We start from the raw sequence: 16,264 nt of genomic DNA, 5'->3' as shown, positions 1-16,264 counted from the left end.
TATGAGTTTCTTTCCACAAATCATTTCCTTCCAAACGTTGTCTTGCATCAGCCAGATTACATATTTTCATCTTTTTCCACAAGAGATCTTTCCCATTGTGATTATGAGATTTTATTGAACTCCATAAATTTTATTAAATTTGATAATAATTATGTATGTAAATTCCGCATATAACCTTGTCCGCTATATGACCAGACCAACAGCATATTTCATCAATTTGCGTATCAAACTCCAACAGCAACACTCAAACACTTACGATTTGATTTTTGCTATAATATATCCGATTATCTTCTTGTTGCGTAAGTATGTAACGACTCTCGTTAACTCGCATATACTTGCGCAGAGCGATAGCAGTCGACTACTGAGTGCTAACGGCGCATCATTGCATTTATTGATTCATTCCATCGTTCCATTTCCCCGTTTAATCACCAGCCGAAATCAGCACTTACGATTAATTAAGTTCACCACATAAACATCGGATATTCTACCGTTTACATAAATACCGTTCACATTAAGTCCATAAACCTTGAAAAAAATCGCAAAAAGTGAAATGTGTACAGTATTAGTATTAGTATTAAAATAGTATTATATATAATACTTATAAAAAACTAAATTATCATTTATCGTCAAAGAAGCAGCAAAAAAGATAAGAAGCGTAAAGAGTGGAAAGCCGGTGTCTCCTTCCGTTACGACTACCAATTAGAAGTCATCACGGTACATCGCATTTAATAGAAGCTATGATCACATCCCAACCATTAGATCAAGTTTATGGACTGTCCTGTATTAACTGAAGGTTGACGTTCATTTGAATCAAACAGATATCTTTCTCTGATATAATCTACTATCTACATATCTACTAGTTTAAATTAATATTACTAAGACGAGTGATAATATAAGATCATGGATTTAAAACTGTTAACATGGATTAAAACTGTTAATATAAATATGACGAATGTCTGTCGAGTAATATAGATTTCGACATAAAAGAAATGCAGTATTTTGTTAAAACTAAAAATGCGACATGCATATCTTGCATGCAAAGTCTTTAAATGTCACCAAGACTTCGGATGAATAAAGGAATAATAAACCAAAAGAATAAATAAAAAAATATGAATTTTCCTCCGCAAATCATTTCCTTCCAAACGTTGTCTTGCATCGGCTAGGTTTTATCTCATATTTTCGTCCTTTTCCATGAAAGATTGTTCCCGTTGAGATTTTATCGGACTTCATAAATTTTGTTAAGTTAGATAATAGCAATGTAAATTCCGCATAGACCAGTACAACAGCATATTTCATCAATTTTCGTAACAGACTTCAGCAGCAATATTCAAACACCTACATACGACGTGATCTTGGCTATAATGTATCCGATTAACTTCTCGTTGCGTAAGGTATATAACGACTCTCGTTAACTCGTATATACGAAGACGCTTGCGCAGTGTGGTAGCAGTCGACCACTGAGTGCCAACGGCATATCGTTATACTTGTTGATTTATTCCATTTTACCCGCTTAACTACCAGTCGAAATCAGCACTTAATATCGAATATTCTAATTCCCACTTCGACGTTGATAAACCAAGAGGAAAAGTCGTGAAAAGTGAAATGTGTACAGTTCACTGAGAAGATCGGATCAATATGGTATACGTGATCGCACTATCTTTAATAGCCGGCGCCTTGGGCCTCTATTACTTCCTCTTCAAGGACCTTGACCTCTTCAAGAAGAATGGTATACCGCATATGAAACCTCTGCCGTTAGTGGGCAACATGGGATCAACATTCTTGCGTCAGAAGTCGCTAGCCGAACTTGTGAAAGAGCTGTACGATGTGCATCCTGAGGCCAAGTATACCGGTATGTACGAAATGACGAGTCCGGTGGTGTTACTGCGCGATCCTGAGCTCATCAAGTCCATCGCGCTCAAGCATTTTGACACGTTCCCGAATCATCGTAGCTTCATCCAGGATGATCCGCTCTTTTCCAAGAATTTGTTCTTTCTTCGCGACGATAGATGGCGTGAGGTGCGAAGTATGCTGAGCCCGACCTTTACCTCAAGTAAGATGAAGGTCATGTTCAAGCTCATGTCGCACTGTGCAGCCGACTTCGCCAAATATGTGGCGCAATTGCCGGAGGAGCAGAAGATATTGGATATGAAAGAATATTTTGCACGTTACACCAATGATGTGATAGCTACTTGCGCCTTCGGCGTCAGCGTCGACTCTATGCGAGATCCCAACAATCTCTTCTACCTATACGGAAAGGAGGTGACTTTATTCAGCATCATTGTCTTCTTCAAGTTTTATATATTCAAGACCCTGCCTCGGCTAGCGAAGCTCTTAAAATTGAAATTAATTCGCAAAGAGATGGCGAAGTTCTTTAGAGATCTCGTGGAGATCACTATTAAGACTAGGGACGAGCAAGGTATTACCCGACCGGACATGTTGCAGCTGATGATGGAAAGTAGGGGTAAGAAAGAAGGTAGGCAGGACCTGACGATCGATGACATGACCAGTCAGGCCTTCATCTTTTTCTTGGCTGGCTTCGACAACACCTCGACATTAATGTGTTTTGCTGCGCATGAGATCGCGGTGAACGATGACGTGTATAAGAGACTGCAAAGTGAGATCGACCAGGTGCTGGAGGAAACAAACGGTCAAGTGTCTTATGAAACGATCAACAACATGGAGTACCTGGACGCTGTAGTAAATGAAACTCTCAGGATGTATCCACTCGCTATTATGTGGGACAGAGAATGTATAAAGGATTTCGAGCTGCCGCCGACGGTAACAGGTGCGAAACCATTCATCTTAAAGAAGGGACAATCCGTGTGGGTACCAGTATACGGGCTTCATCATGACCCCAAGTACTTCAAAGACCCGGAAAAGTTTAATCCTGACAGGTTTGTCGGCGAGCAGAAGAAACACACCCTTAATACTGGGGTATATCTGCCGTTCGGTTTGGGCCCCAGAATGTGCATTGGCAATCGATTTGCTTTGTTAGAGACGAAAATATTACTTTTCCATCTACTGGCACAGTGTGACCTACTACCATGCGAGAAGACGCCGATTCCATTGGAGTTAGAAAAGCTTGGTTTCATTATGAAGCCTAAAGGTGGTTTCTGGCTGAGAGCAATGCCGAGAAAGAAACCATGACACACTAACGCTGTTAATATTACGAAGAGCGCGTGAGGCGCGTAGAAAAACGTTCGATGGCCTGCCGAGTCATGAAAATTCATTTGTAACAAGTACTAAGAACATTAATAATTTAGACGAAATAATATTCATAATGGATAAACAATGATATAACTATAATGAATAAATAATAATAATAAATGCAAAGATAATTATGCATATATTTCGACGATCAGACGGTCGGACATACAGAAATTATTTTCTATGTTTCTGCTTATTTCTCTCAATCTTTCCATCTAGACAGCTGTATCGTTTGTAGGTAATAAAATAATAGTTTTTGAATCAACGAGAATCATACATTCACATTGTAAAACAATATTGTAGTTTTTATACATTGAATAGTTGTAAAATTTCATACAATGTATATATATCATATAATATGCAGAACAACAAAGACATATGTCTAAAAACTGAAGTCATAGTTTTGCTCGAACTGGGAGGCAATATATATATGAAATTAAAATAATATTCAATTTAAAAAGGATAAAATATGAAGGTTATCATTTTACAGAAAATAACATTGATATTGTGATATTCTTTAATTAAAATATAGATCGCATAGTACAACAGGATAAATAATCCTATTTCAGATAAATAAAAGATATATACACATTAAAAAATCATCAAATGTCACCAGTTTCATATAAGAGTAAAAATAAAACAAAACATAACTTTTACACATTTTACACCAATTATACTTTTCTTCCTGAAGCTTGATCCCTTTGAATCTGATGTAAATAGATAATAGTTGATTACGTTATATCTCGTCTTTTGATCTTATTTTTCACGAGAAATTATCTTTTGGTCTATTATTACGACTCACTACATAAGTTATCGAGAAAACGAGACAATGATAATACAAAAATTATATAGATAACTGCAGCTACAAATCTCACCAACTCATGCATTTCATGTGTGTCAACGTATTAGAGATATTTTATACAATATTTACTATCGTGTATCCCAAAATAACACCAATTATATATATAAGTGATGACTCAATGAGTCATTTACCAGCAACAATGCGCCGAGCATAAGCAGTCGCCCGTTGAGTGTCAGTGGCACTCAAGTAACTTGCTTGATTCTCTTCTTGCGATTAATCAGTACATGAAACGACATTCAGAATTATGTAAGTTGCGTAAACACATGGGTGATTCCAAATTCACAGATTTATGCGCATTAATATACCTACAGAACGCCATTCATAGCCTCCAGCTCAGTAAAAACAAATTCCATCTATATGGTGTATATGATTGTCACTGATAGTCGGAGACTTAGGCCTCTATTACTTCCTCTTGAAGGACCTGACGTAGTTCAAAACATGGTATACCACACCTAAGGCCACTGCCGCTAATGGGTATCATGGGAACGATGTTCCTGCGTATCAAATCTACGGTCGAGTTCGTGAAGGAAATGTATGAACACTGAAGCTAAAAACACAGGTGAGTACGACATTACTGTGCTGTTGATAATATTGCGTGACTCAGAGTCCATCGAGAAAATCGCGTAGAAGCATTTCGACATTTCTTCGGATCATCGCAGTTTTATCTGGGAGAATTAGGAAGTTGTTCAATAAAAACTTGTTTTCGCTCTGCGATGATAGGTGACGTGAGATATAAACCACACTGGGTCTGCCCTTCACGTCCAACAAGATGAAGAACATGTTCAAGCTCATGTCGACCTATGTTGGATTTTGCTAAATTTTTGGCGTAGTTGCCAGCAGAGCAGAGGGTGATAAAGATAAAAGACAGTTTTACTTGCTACATCAACGAGGTGATTGTCATTTGCACTTTTAGCATCAGCGCCGATTCTAACATGTTACGCCTGGTAAACCTTTTCTACGTATACAGCAAAAAGATAACGACTTCCAGCATCGTCATCTAATTGTAAATGTATGTTTCCACAATACTGCCGCTCCTGGCACGGCTGTTCCAACTGTTATTCCGTAGGAAGATCGCGAAATTTTTTCAGAATCTTGTGGAAATCATCACGTGATAACAATTCGTGCAATGGTTCCCATAGCACGTAATATTACGTAATATTATAGAAATATTATAGTAATATTGCAATATTATTACAATATTTCTATAATATTACGTAATATTACGTGCTATATGGGTTATACATACATCGAAAAATTCTTTACCAGGTCTGTAAATATGAAGCTAGAATTTGCCCATAGATGGCCCTAGCTGTCAATGTATAATAGTTACCGTCAAACCGGTCATTGGCGCCATTTCAATTTGCTGACATTTGACAAAGATTTTCAACTCACAACAATACAAGTTTCATACAATAGCATAGTTTGTAATAGCGTTGAACATGTCGAATTTTGTGCCCGGAAGCTACGATTTGCGGACAGCATTGATTTTCTGTTACCATTTGAAGAAAACTGCTGCAGAATCGCATCGAATGCTTGTCGAAGCTTACGGTGAGCATGCTGTTGGTAAATTACAGTGCTTTGAATGGTTTAAAAAATTCAAACGTGGCGATTTTGACATGAAAAACGAAGAACGTGGAAGACCATCGAAAAAGTTTGAAGGCAGCGAATTGCAAGTATTGTTGGATGAGGATGACGCTCAAACGCAACAGCAAGTCGCGGATCAATTAAATGTGACACGAGAAGCCGTCTCCATACGTTTGAAAGCCATGGGAAAGATCCAGAAGATGGGAAAATGGGTTCCACATGAACTGAATGAAAGACAGCAGGAAAACCGAAAAACCACTTGCGAAATGCTGCTCGCCAGGTACAAAAGAAAGTCATTTCTCCATCGAATTGTGACTGGCGATGAAAAGTGGATATATTTAGAGAATCCTAAGAGTAAAAGATCATGGGTAACTCCAGGCGAACCATTGACATCAACTGTAAGGCCAAATCGCTGGACGGAAGACAATGCTCTGTGTTTGGTGGAATCAGAAGGGTGTGATTTATTATGAGCTGCTAAAACCTGGCGAAACCGTTAATACTGAATGCTACCGAGAACAAATGATCTATTTGAATCAAACTTTGAGTGAAAAACGACCAGAATATCAGAAAAGGCAACACAAAGTGATTTTGCTTCATGATAATGCACCATCACACACAGCAAAACTGGTCAAGGAAACGATTGAGACGTTTAGTTGGGAAATACTTTCGCATGCGGCTTATTCACCAGACTTGGCTCCGTCCGATTACTACTTATTTGCATCGATGGGACACGCACTTGCTGAGCAGCTTCACTTCTTACGAAAATGTACGAAAATGGCTCGATGACTGGTTTGCCTCAAAAGAGTAACAGTTTTTTTGGCGTGGCATCCACACATTGTCAGACAGGTGGGAAAAATGTATAGCTAGCGATGGGCAATACTTCGAATGAAATATTTTTTATTATTTTCATACAATAAACGTGTATTTTCTATACAAAAATTCCGGTTTCATATTTACATACCTGGTAAGATCAAACACTAAGACAGGGCTGAAAGAATAAACTAAATAGTATTAAAAATTCAGACTTATCGACTTTTCTCCGATACCAGTTTATTTATTATCGTAGTTTCCTGCTGTCACGTTAGACCTCGTATCTTGTTTTTGCATTTTTATGTAAAAGACTTTCCAACTATACCCTTGGAATTCATTAAACTGTGTATGTGTGTATGTGGGTATGTAGTGCAAAATAAATAAAATAGTGAAAACGTACTTTGCATAGGCGAATATTACAGTGTGTTACATTAACGTGTGCAACTGAATTTTGAGTACACAACAAATGCGCGAAATAATCTTCGCTGCTAATTATACACGTATAATTTTCTATTCCATACGCAATGACATGAAAACAAAACAAAAAAATATATATATATATAACAAGATATGGACAAACGAAGAGCAGTTGGCCATTTACTGTTAACGACGTTGCTGCGTTACCTACTTCGTGGTGCATTACTTATTTGCGCCTAGTCGATTGCATCATAAAAGAACATTTAATTAAGTTTACCGTTTTCTTGGAGATTTACTTGCTTTCATACTTACTGGTTTATACTCGCGAACACATTCTGATTGAACATCACGCGGTATTATATCCAGTTTAGTGAGAACACATCCGATCGACATGATGTACGCTATCGGCTTGTCACTGATAATCGGTGCCTTCGGCCTTTATTATTTCTTCTTTAAGGATCTGTATCTGTTCAAGAATTATAGCATACCATATTTGAAACCTTGGCCACTAGTGGGCAACATGGGACAGGTGATCTTCGGTAAGAAATCGTTAAATGAATTCGTGAAAATAATGTATGACAAGTATCCTGGAGCCAAGTATATCGGTATATACGACATCTTCGAACCAGTGATAATGCTACGTGACATTGAACTCATTAAGTCCATCGCAATCAAGCACTTTGACATATTCTCGGATCATCGTAACTTCATCCAATATGATCAGGATCCGCTCGCATCCCAGAATTTGTTCCTTCTACGTGGCGATAAGTGGCGAAATATACGATCAATACTGTCTCCGTCTTTCACATCTAGCAAGATGAAAACTATGTTCAACTTAATATCTGACTACGCTGAAGATTTCACCAATTTCGTGGTGCAACTGCCACCAGAAAAGAGGGTGATGGAGGCCAAGGACGTCTTTAAGCGCTATACCACCGACATAATCGCCACTTGCGCGTATGGCATCAGTATTAACTCTATGCGAAATCCAAACAATCTTTTCTACATATTCGCAAATGATAAAACTTTTTTGAAGACGTTAAACGTCCTGCATTTGACTATAAATAGATGCTTTCCGTGGCTAGGGCGGATACTCAAATTCAAGTTCGTTAACGAGAAGATGGGAAAATTTTTTCAGAACATCGTTGAAATCTCTATCAGAACCAGGATCGAAAACAATATAGTTCGGCCAGATATGCTGCATCTAATGATGGAGAGCAGAGACCGAGAAAATAATAGCTTAAATTTAACAATGGAGGACATGGTCAGCCAAGTCTTCGCTTTTTTCCTCGCTGGTTTCGAAACTAGCTCGACATTAATGTGTTTCGCCACGCACAAGATTGCAGAGAATGAAGACGTACAGAGAAAATTGCAGAATGAGATTGACCACGTACTGGAGAATACAAACTGCCAAGTATCGTACGAAGAGATCAACGACATGGAATATCTGGGTGCTGTGCTGAACGAAGCTCTCAGGATGTATCCTGTCGTTATGGTGATTGACAGAATATGTTTGACGGAGTTTGAGCTGCCGCCGACATTAACAGGTGCAAAACCCTTCACAATGAAAAAGGGACAAGGCATTTTGATCCCAATATATGGACTTCATTATGATCCCAAATATTTTGAAGAGCCGGATAAATTCAATCCCGACCGATTTATTGGTGAGCAGAAGAGATATATTGACAAAACGGGAGCTTTTTTGCCGTTTGGTATAGGTCCCAGAAAGTGTATTGGTTATCGATTTGCTCTGATGGAGATAAAGTTGTTATTGTTCCACCTACTGGCACGGTGTGATCTTTTGCCTTGCGAAAAGAATCAGATTCCGCTGAAGTTTGCTAAGCACAATATCTTTCTAGGCACCGAAAGTAAATTATGGCTGAAAGTGAAGCCGCGAGAGAACCCACATCGCACCGTCGTCGTCAACGTCAGTAGTTCGGTGAATGTTGACAATAAATGAGAAACAATATTTATACCCTAGACGTACCCCTAAAAATTTATAACGGAAAACAAAAAAATGATAAAGTTAATGGTAACTAAAGAAGTTCATTTATAATCGCTAATTCTCGAAGTCTCAAAGAAAGGATAAAGAAGTGGAAATGAGCCTTTAGAATGTGGTTTGCTGCAATAGATATTCCCTCAACTGTATATTTAGCATCCCAAACATTAGCTTTAGATATCTTTTATTCTTTTCGTAAATTAAAAAAAAAAGGAATTTGAAAACGTTGATGTGTCATCAGATCAAATAACCGCTTGACACCGCAATAGATTTCAAGAAAAGAAGAAAAAAGGAACATAAAGGAATATCTATTGCAACAAATCGCTTTCCAAAAGCGCATTTGTTATCGCACTTCTGGTCCTCTCCTGGTCAAAAGTATTAGAAAATTGCTTCAACGTCAAGGTATCAAACTATTTTAGACATGGTTCTGTAGAATTTATCAATTTTGCACGTTATTGCGTTTTCAAATAACAGAACGAATATCAAAGGAAGATAAAGTGCTATCTAATCTGTAATGAAATATAATGAAGAGATAATATTTGGCACTTACAAATGTATTGCTTCTTAATTATTTCTTATTTTCTTATATGTATGCTAATTACGAACAAATTTACATCCGACATGTTATTCGTTACAACTTGCACAGCATATCTCGCGACAAAAATAGATATTTCTTGTAAAAACACAATTATCATCTATCATCTATAAGAAAGCAGTAAAAAAGACAAGAAGCATCTGGACTGGAAAGCCGGTGCCACCTTCCCTCACAACTACCAATTAGAATTTATCATTATACATGCATCCTTTAATACAAGCTTTAAAAGAAGCTATGATCACATCCCGACCATTGGGTCAAGTTTGCGAATTGTCCTGTATTAATTGAACACTGACGTTCATTTACATCAAACAGATATCTTTCCCTGATACAAAGAATATATTTGCTATATTAAATTAATATTATTAACACGAGTAATAATATAAGATTCTCGCTTTACCACCGAAAATATAGATATGACAAAAGTCTGTTGAGTAATACATAGATTCCAACATACACGGTGTGCAATATTTTGTTGAAATAAAAAATGCGACACATACATAAAGTTTTTAAATGTTATTGAGATTTCGAATGAATAAAGGAATTATAAACCAAAAGAATAAATAAAAAAATATGAATTTCCCTCCGCAAATCATTTCCTTCCAAACGTTATTTTGCATCGGCCAAATTTTATATTTCCATCAAGAGACTGTTGATTATGAGATTTTATCGGATTCTGACAACTTCGGACATCAAATGTCACCAATCTGATTTTAGGGTAAAAATAAATCAAGATATACAATTTTTACACAATTATATTTTTTTTCCTGAAATCTGATTTCTATAGGTCTTATGTAAATAGATAATACTTACGTTGTATCTAGTCTTTTGATTTTATTTTTCACGAAAGATTATCTTTTGTTTTATTATTACGATTCACTGAATGTTTACATAACCATCATAATTCGATATAATCAGGAACTGTTGTTCGGTAAAAACTTATTCTCGCTCTGTAGCGATAAGTAACGCGAGGTGCGAACCACGCTGCGTCCGGCCTTCACGTCCAGCAAGATGAAAAATATGTTCAAGTTCATATCGGACTATGCAGTAGATTTTACTGAATTAACAACGCAGTTGCTAGCAGAACAGAGATGTGTAAAACGACAGTTTTACACGCGCTACATCAACGACATAATTGTCACTTGCGCTTTTGATATCAGCGTCGACTCTACGCCTCTTCTACTATATGTATGGCAGAAAGATAACGACCTCTAGCACCGTCAGCTAATGGTAAATGTACATTTCCACGATGCTGTCGCAGCTGGCACGACTGTTCCTACTATTATTCTGTAGAAAGATAGCAAAATTTTTTTAAAATCTTGTGGAGATCGTCATGCGATAACAATGCATGCAAACGGCATATACTTTGGATATACATAAGTCGAAAAATTCTTCAGGATCAAACAACAAGACAGGGCTAAAAGAATAAACTAAATAGAATTAAACAATTCAGACTTATCGACTTTTCTCTAAAACCAGTCTATTTATTGCCTAAGTTTCTTGCTGTCATGTTAGACCTCGTATTTTATTTTTGCGTTTTTATGTAAAAGTCTTTCCTAATCTCTACTTAGAATTCACTGAACTATGTATGTGTGTATGTGTGTGTGCCTATGTGTCCCTGTATTACAAAATAAATAAAACAGTAAAAACGCGTACTTTGCATAGGCAAATATCACAGTATCTTACATTAACGTGTGCAACTGAATTTTAAGTGAACAGCATAATAAATATATAATCTTCGCTGTTTACCGTACACGTCTAATTTTCTATTCCATACGTAATGACATGAAAAAAGAAATATATATACCGGGTACTAAATTTCAAACAGGTAGCAAGTAAAAAACTTCGGAAACTATGAAAGATATTAAAAAAGCTAAAACACGTGTTCCATGATTTCGAAGGGAAAAGAAAATGGCATTATCAGTTTTTTATTCAGAGGGCATTTTCAAGGTCAGTTGAAAATCAACTTAATTTTTTTAAATAGAAAGTCCAATTTTTTATTATATCTTCTTTTTCTACCAATTAATTTTAACAACTTTTGTCCGAAACATTTTTTTATTTGCCTAATATATTTTGAAACATTTAAGGAAAACTTGGTAACTTTTTCAACACTTAACTTACGATATCTCGCTAACTCATCGATCTTCGGAAATTTCAAAATTATCAAATTAACAAAAGTTAGGGCACTATTATAATATTGCCCTAAAGGGCACTATTATAATATTACAATAATATATTCTTGATAGTAAAGAAAGTAAAAAAGTCTAATACTATTTTCTCTTTCGGCGAATAGTTATCGAGATATCGTAGGTTAAATGTTGAAAAAATTACCAAGTTTTCCTTAAATGTTTCAAAATATATTAGGCAAATAAAAAAATGTTTCAGACAAAAGTTGTTAAAATTAATTGGTAGAAAAAAAAGATATAATAAAAAATTGGGCTTTCTATTTAAAAAAATTAAGTTCAACTGACCTTGAAAATGCTCTCCAAATAAAAAATTGATAATGCTATTCTCTTTCCCCTTCGAAATCATGGAACACATGTTTTAGCTTTTTTTAATATCTTTCATAGTTTTTCAGAGTTTTTACCTGTTACGTTTGAAATTTAGCACCTTATATATAGAACAAGATATGGGCAAAGCACGAAGAGCAGTTAGCCATTCACTGTCAACAACGTTGTTACCTATTTTATGCTGCCTTACTTGCGCTTAGTCAATTGCATAAAAGAACATTTAACTAAGTTTATCGGTTTATTGGAGACTTCCATACTTGCTTCCATACTCGTAGCTTTATAGTCGCAAACAAATTTCGTTTGAATATCACACGGTATTATATCTAGTTCATTGAGAACAGATCCGATCGATGATATATGCGATTGGCTTGTTACTAATAGTCGGAATTTTCGGCCTTTGTTACTTCTTGTTCAAGAACTTGTACCTGTTCAAGAATTATACCGCACGTGAGATCTTAGCCACTGGTGGGCAACATAGGACAGGTGGTCTTTGGCAAGAAATCGTTCTGTGAATTCCTGAAAATAATGTATGACAAGTATCCTGAAGCCAAGTATATCAGTATATACGATATGCTCGACCTAGTAATAATGCTACGTGACCCTAAACTCATAAAGTCCATCGTGATCAAGCACTTTGACGTATTCCCGAGTCGTCGCATCTCTATCGAAAATGATCAGGATCCACTCGTATCCCAGAACTTGTTCTTTCTATATGGCGACAAGTGGCGGAACATATGGTCAATATTGTCTTCGTCTTTCACATCTAGCAAGATGAAAATTAGGTTTAAGTTAATATCTAACTACGCTGTCGACTTTACCAATTTCCTGGTGCAACTCCCACCGGAGAAGAGAGTGATGGAGGCCAAGGACGTCTTTAAGCGTTACACACTACCGACGTAATGGCCACTTGCGCGTATAGCATTAATGTTAACTCTATGCGGAATCCAAAGAATTTTTTCTACATGTTCGTAAATGATAAAACTTTTTTGAAGACGCCGAACGTTCTGAATTTGGTCATAAATATTGTAGATGCTTTTCGTGGCTAGGGCGGATACTCAAATTGAAGTTCGTTGCTGAGAAGATGAGACAATTTTTTCAGAACCTCGTTGAAACTTCCATTAAAATCAGAATTCAAAACAGTATAGTTTAGCTGGATATGTTGAAACTGATGATGAAAAGCAGAAACGAGAAAGGTAATAGCATAAATTTAACGAAGGAGGATATGGCCAGCCAAACCTTTGCTTTCCTCTTGGTTTCGAAAGTAGCTCGACATTAATGTGTATCGCTACAGACGAGATTGCAGAGAACAAGAATGTACAGAGAAAACTGCAGAATGAGATTGATTAGGTGCTGAAGGATAGAAACGGGCAAGTATCGTATGAAACGATCAACATGGAGTATCTGGGCGCTGTGCTGAAGGAAAGTCTCAGAATGTACCCTGCGGCTGTTCTGATTGACAGAGTGTGTTTGATGGAGTTCGAGCTGCCACCGATATTAACAGGCGCGAAGCCATTCACAGTGAAAAGGGGACAAGGCGTTTTGATCTCGGTGTATGGACTTCATTATGATCCTAAAGTCTTTAAGGAGCCGGATAAATTCAATCCGGACCGGTTCCTTGGCGAGCAGAAGAGACATATTGACAAAATGAGGGCTTTTCTACCGTTTGGTTTAGGCTCTAGGAAGTGCATTGCTTGCCAATTTGCTCTGATGCAGATGAAGTCGTTATTGTTCCACGTACTGGCACGGTATGACCTTTTGCCTTGCGAGACGAATCAGAGTCCGCTGAAGTTTGCTAAGTACAATATCTTTCTAGGCACCGAAGGTAAATTATAGCTGAAAGTGAAGCCGTGAAAAAACCTACATCGCACCGTCGTTGTCAACGCCCGCAAATTGCACGTGAGATCTAAACTTGAAAACCTTGAAGATTCAGATGTAAATGATTTGATGAATTGACAATAAATAAGAAACGAAACGAAGAATTCTCCAGATGTGGATAAAAATTTATAACGGAAAACAAAAAAATGATAAAGTTAATAGTAACTAGTAAAGTTCACTTATATCGTTCAAAACAAACGTTCATATGTCTGAAGTCATTAACCGAGCTTGTGGAAGAGCTGTACGATATGCATCTTGAGGCCAAGTACATTGGTATGTATTATATGAATTGACGAATCTGGTGGTGCTGCTGCACGACCTCGAGTTCATCAGGTCCATCACGGTCAAACACTTTGACATATTCTTGGATCATCGCAGCTTTGTCCAAAATGACCAAGATCCGCTCTTTTCCAAGAATTTGTTCTCTCTTCGCGGAGATAGGCGTGAAATGCGGAGCATGCTGAGTCCGGCCTTTACGTCAAGTAAAATGAAAGTCATGTTTAAGCTCATGTCGGAATATGCAGCGGACTTTGTTAAATTCATAGCGCAGTTGCCAGCAGAGCAGAAGGTGAAGGAAACAAAAGACAGCTTTACACGAACGACATGTTGTCATCTGCATCTTCGGCGTCAGCGTCGACTCCATGCAAAACCAAAAGAATTTCTTCTACGAATATGATAAGAAAGTGACTACTATTAACAGCGTTTGTTATATTCATATATAAACGATTCGGGGAATACTGACAATAAATGAAAAACTAAATCCATATCCTATGGATATAAATAAAAATTTAACACTAAAATAAATAAATGAAAAATAATAATAAAGACAGTTCACCTATAATCGCTAGTACTTTGACTCAGTGATATTAGAAAATTTTTTCAATGTTAAGATATTAAACTACTATAGACATAGCTATGAATTTATCAGTTTTGCATATGATAAGACGTGACTCCGTGATTCCGAGTTCGGCATGTATTTTGATCATTGCAGATTCTTCCGGGGGAATCAGAAGCCGCTGTAATAAAACTCTTTTTATCTTTCGTGGCAACAGATAGCGGAAGGCATAGACCATGCTGAAATTAGCCTTTGTATCCAGCCGAATGAAAATTATGTTCAGACTCATGTCGAACTACGTCGCCGATTTCGACAAATTCATCGTTGCCGGAGAAGCAAATAGTAATGAAGACAAGAGACATTCATGCACTGCACTAACGATGCGATTGGCTCCTGTTGACGCCTTCGGCATCAGTGTCGATTCTACTGGAAAACCTCTTTTACGGCAAAAAACAGCAAAAAGATAACGCCTTCCAGCACCGTCAGTTAATTGTAAATGTACGTTTTCATGATGCTGCTATAATTAACACAAATGTTCCGACTGTTATTCCGTAGGAAGTTCCCGAAATCTTTTTAGAATCTTGCGGAGATCACCATCCAATAATGATGCATGCAAACGGCATATATTGGATTATCGGAAAAGTCATGACGTATTCTTTCTATGTTTTTCAAAGATAATTTATTTATATAAAGAACAAAGATCAATCAATGATATATTGACCGTTTTGTTCGATGACCTTTTGCCATCTTTCAGTGAGCTTCATAATTCCTCGTTCATAAAAGGACTTATCTTTATCGAAAAACTGAATAAGATGCTGATTTACAGCCTCATTTGAATTTAACGTTATACCACGCAAGGAGTTTTGAAAAGAGCGAAACAAGTGAAAATCTGACGGTGCAAGGTCAAGCGAGTATGATGGGTATGGTAACACATTCAATCCAAGCTCCAATAATTTTTGACGGGTGATCAAAATTCGTGTATGGTCTCGCGTTATCGTGGTGGAACACAACTCTTTTACGGTTAACGAGCTCTGGACGTTTCTGGATGATGGATTCGCCCAAACTGTCCAATTGCCAACACTGCACATTCGAATTGATTATTTGGTTCCTTGGTAGGAACTTGAAAAACACGACACCTTTAAAATCCCGCCACACTGAGAGCATAACCTATCTCTGATGAATATCTACTTTCAATGTTTGAGGCGAATCATCACGTTGGGACCAAGACCGTTTGCGCTCCATTGTTGTAAACAATCCACTTCTCATCACCAGTTATCATTCGTTACAAAAAAGAATCGTTTTCCTCACGTTTAATAAGCATATTGCAGATGTTTATACGCGCCGTCAAATGAACTTCTGTGAGTTCATGAGGAACCCAAATATCAAGCTTGCTTACATATCCCAGCTTCTTCAAGTAGTCGTGAACGCTTGAATGATGGATGTTTAATGTTTCTGCAATCTCTCGTGTCGTGTAACGTGTTTGACTCGATCAATGCCTTTATTTTGTCGTCATCAACCTCGGTGGGCTTCCCTAACCGATGAGCGTCGTTGAGATCAAAATCATCAGCAC

At 37.2% G+C, this 16,264-nt stretch overlaps 2 protein-coding genes across 2 annotated transcripts; both read left to right on the top strand.

Moving 5' to 3' along the window:
- The first annotated feature begins 1,635 nt into the window (after window positions 1–1,635).
- Window positions 1,636–3,472, top strand: LOC105190004 (cytochrome P450 9e2). The gene has a single exon (XM_011152473.3). The coding sequence runs from the start codon at window positions 1,636–1,638 to the stop codon at window positions 3,145–3,147; it is 1,512 nt and encodes a 503-aa protein (XP_011150775.1). The 3' UTR covers window positions 3,148–3,472.
- Window positions 3,473–7,059: 3,587 nt separating this feature from the next.
- On the top strand, window positions 7,060–10,031 carry LOC105190003 (cytochrome P450 9e2). The gene has a single exon (XM_011152472.3). The coding sequence runs from the start codon at window positions 7,272–7,274 to the stop codon at window positions 8,838–8,840; it is 1,569 nt and encodes a 522-aa protein (XP_011150774.1). The 5' UTR covers window positions 7,060–7,271; the 3' UTR covers window positions 8,841–10,031.
- Window positions 10,032–16,264: the final 6,233 nt, after the last annotated feature.

Source organism: Harpegnathos saltator, unplaced genomic scaffold (assembly GCF_003227715.2).
Source record: "Harpegnathos saltator strain DR-91 unplaced genomic scaffold, Hsal_v8.6 scaffold41, whole genome shotgun sequence".
Classification (NCBI taxonomy): domain Eukaryota; kingdom Metazoa; phylum Arthropoda; class Insecta; order Hymenoptera; family Formicidae; genus Harpegnathos; species Harpegnathos saltator.
The sequence above is the reverse complement of the archived record's forward strand: the minus strand, read 5'-3'. Positions and strand labels throughout refer to the sequence as shown.

Coding starts and splice junctions, on each gene's coding strand:
- LOC105190004 (XM_011152473.3), top strand. CDS start 1,636: ATGGTATACGTGATCGCACTATCTTTAATAGCCGGCGCCTTGGGCCTC.
- LOC105190003 (XM_011152472.3), top strand. CDS start 7,272: ATGATGTACGCTATCGGCTTGTCACTGATAATCGGTGCCTTCGGCCTT.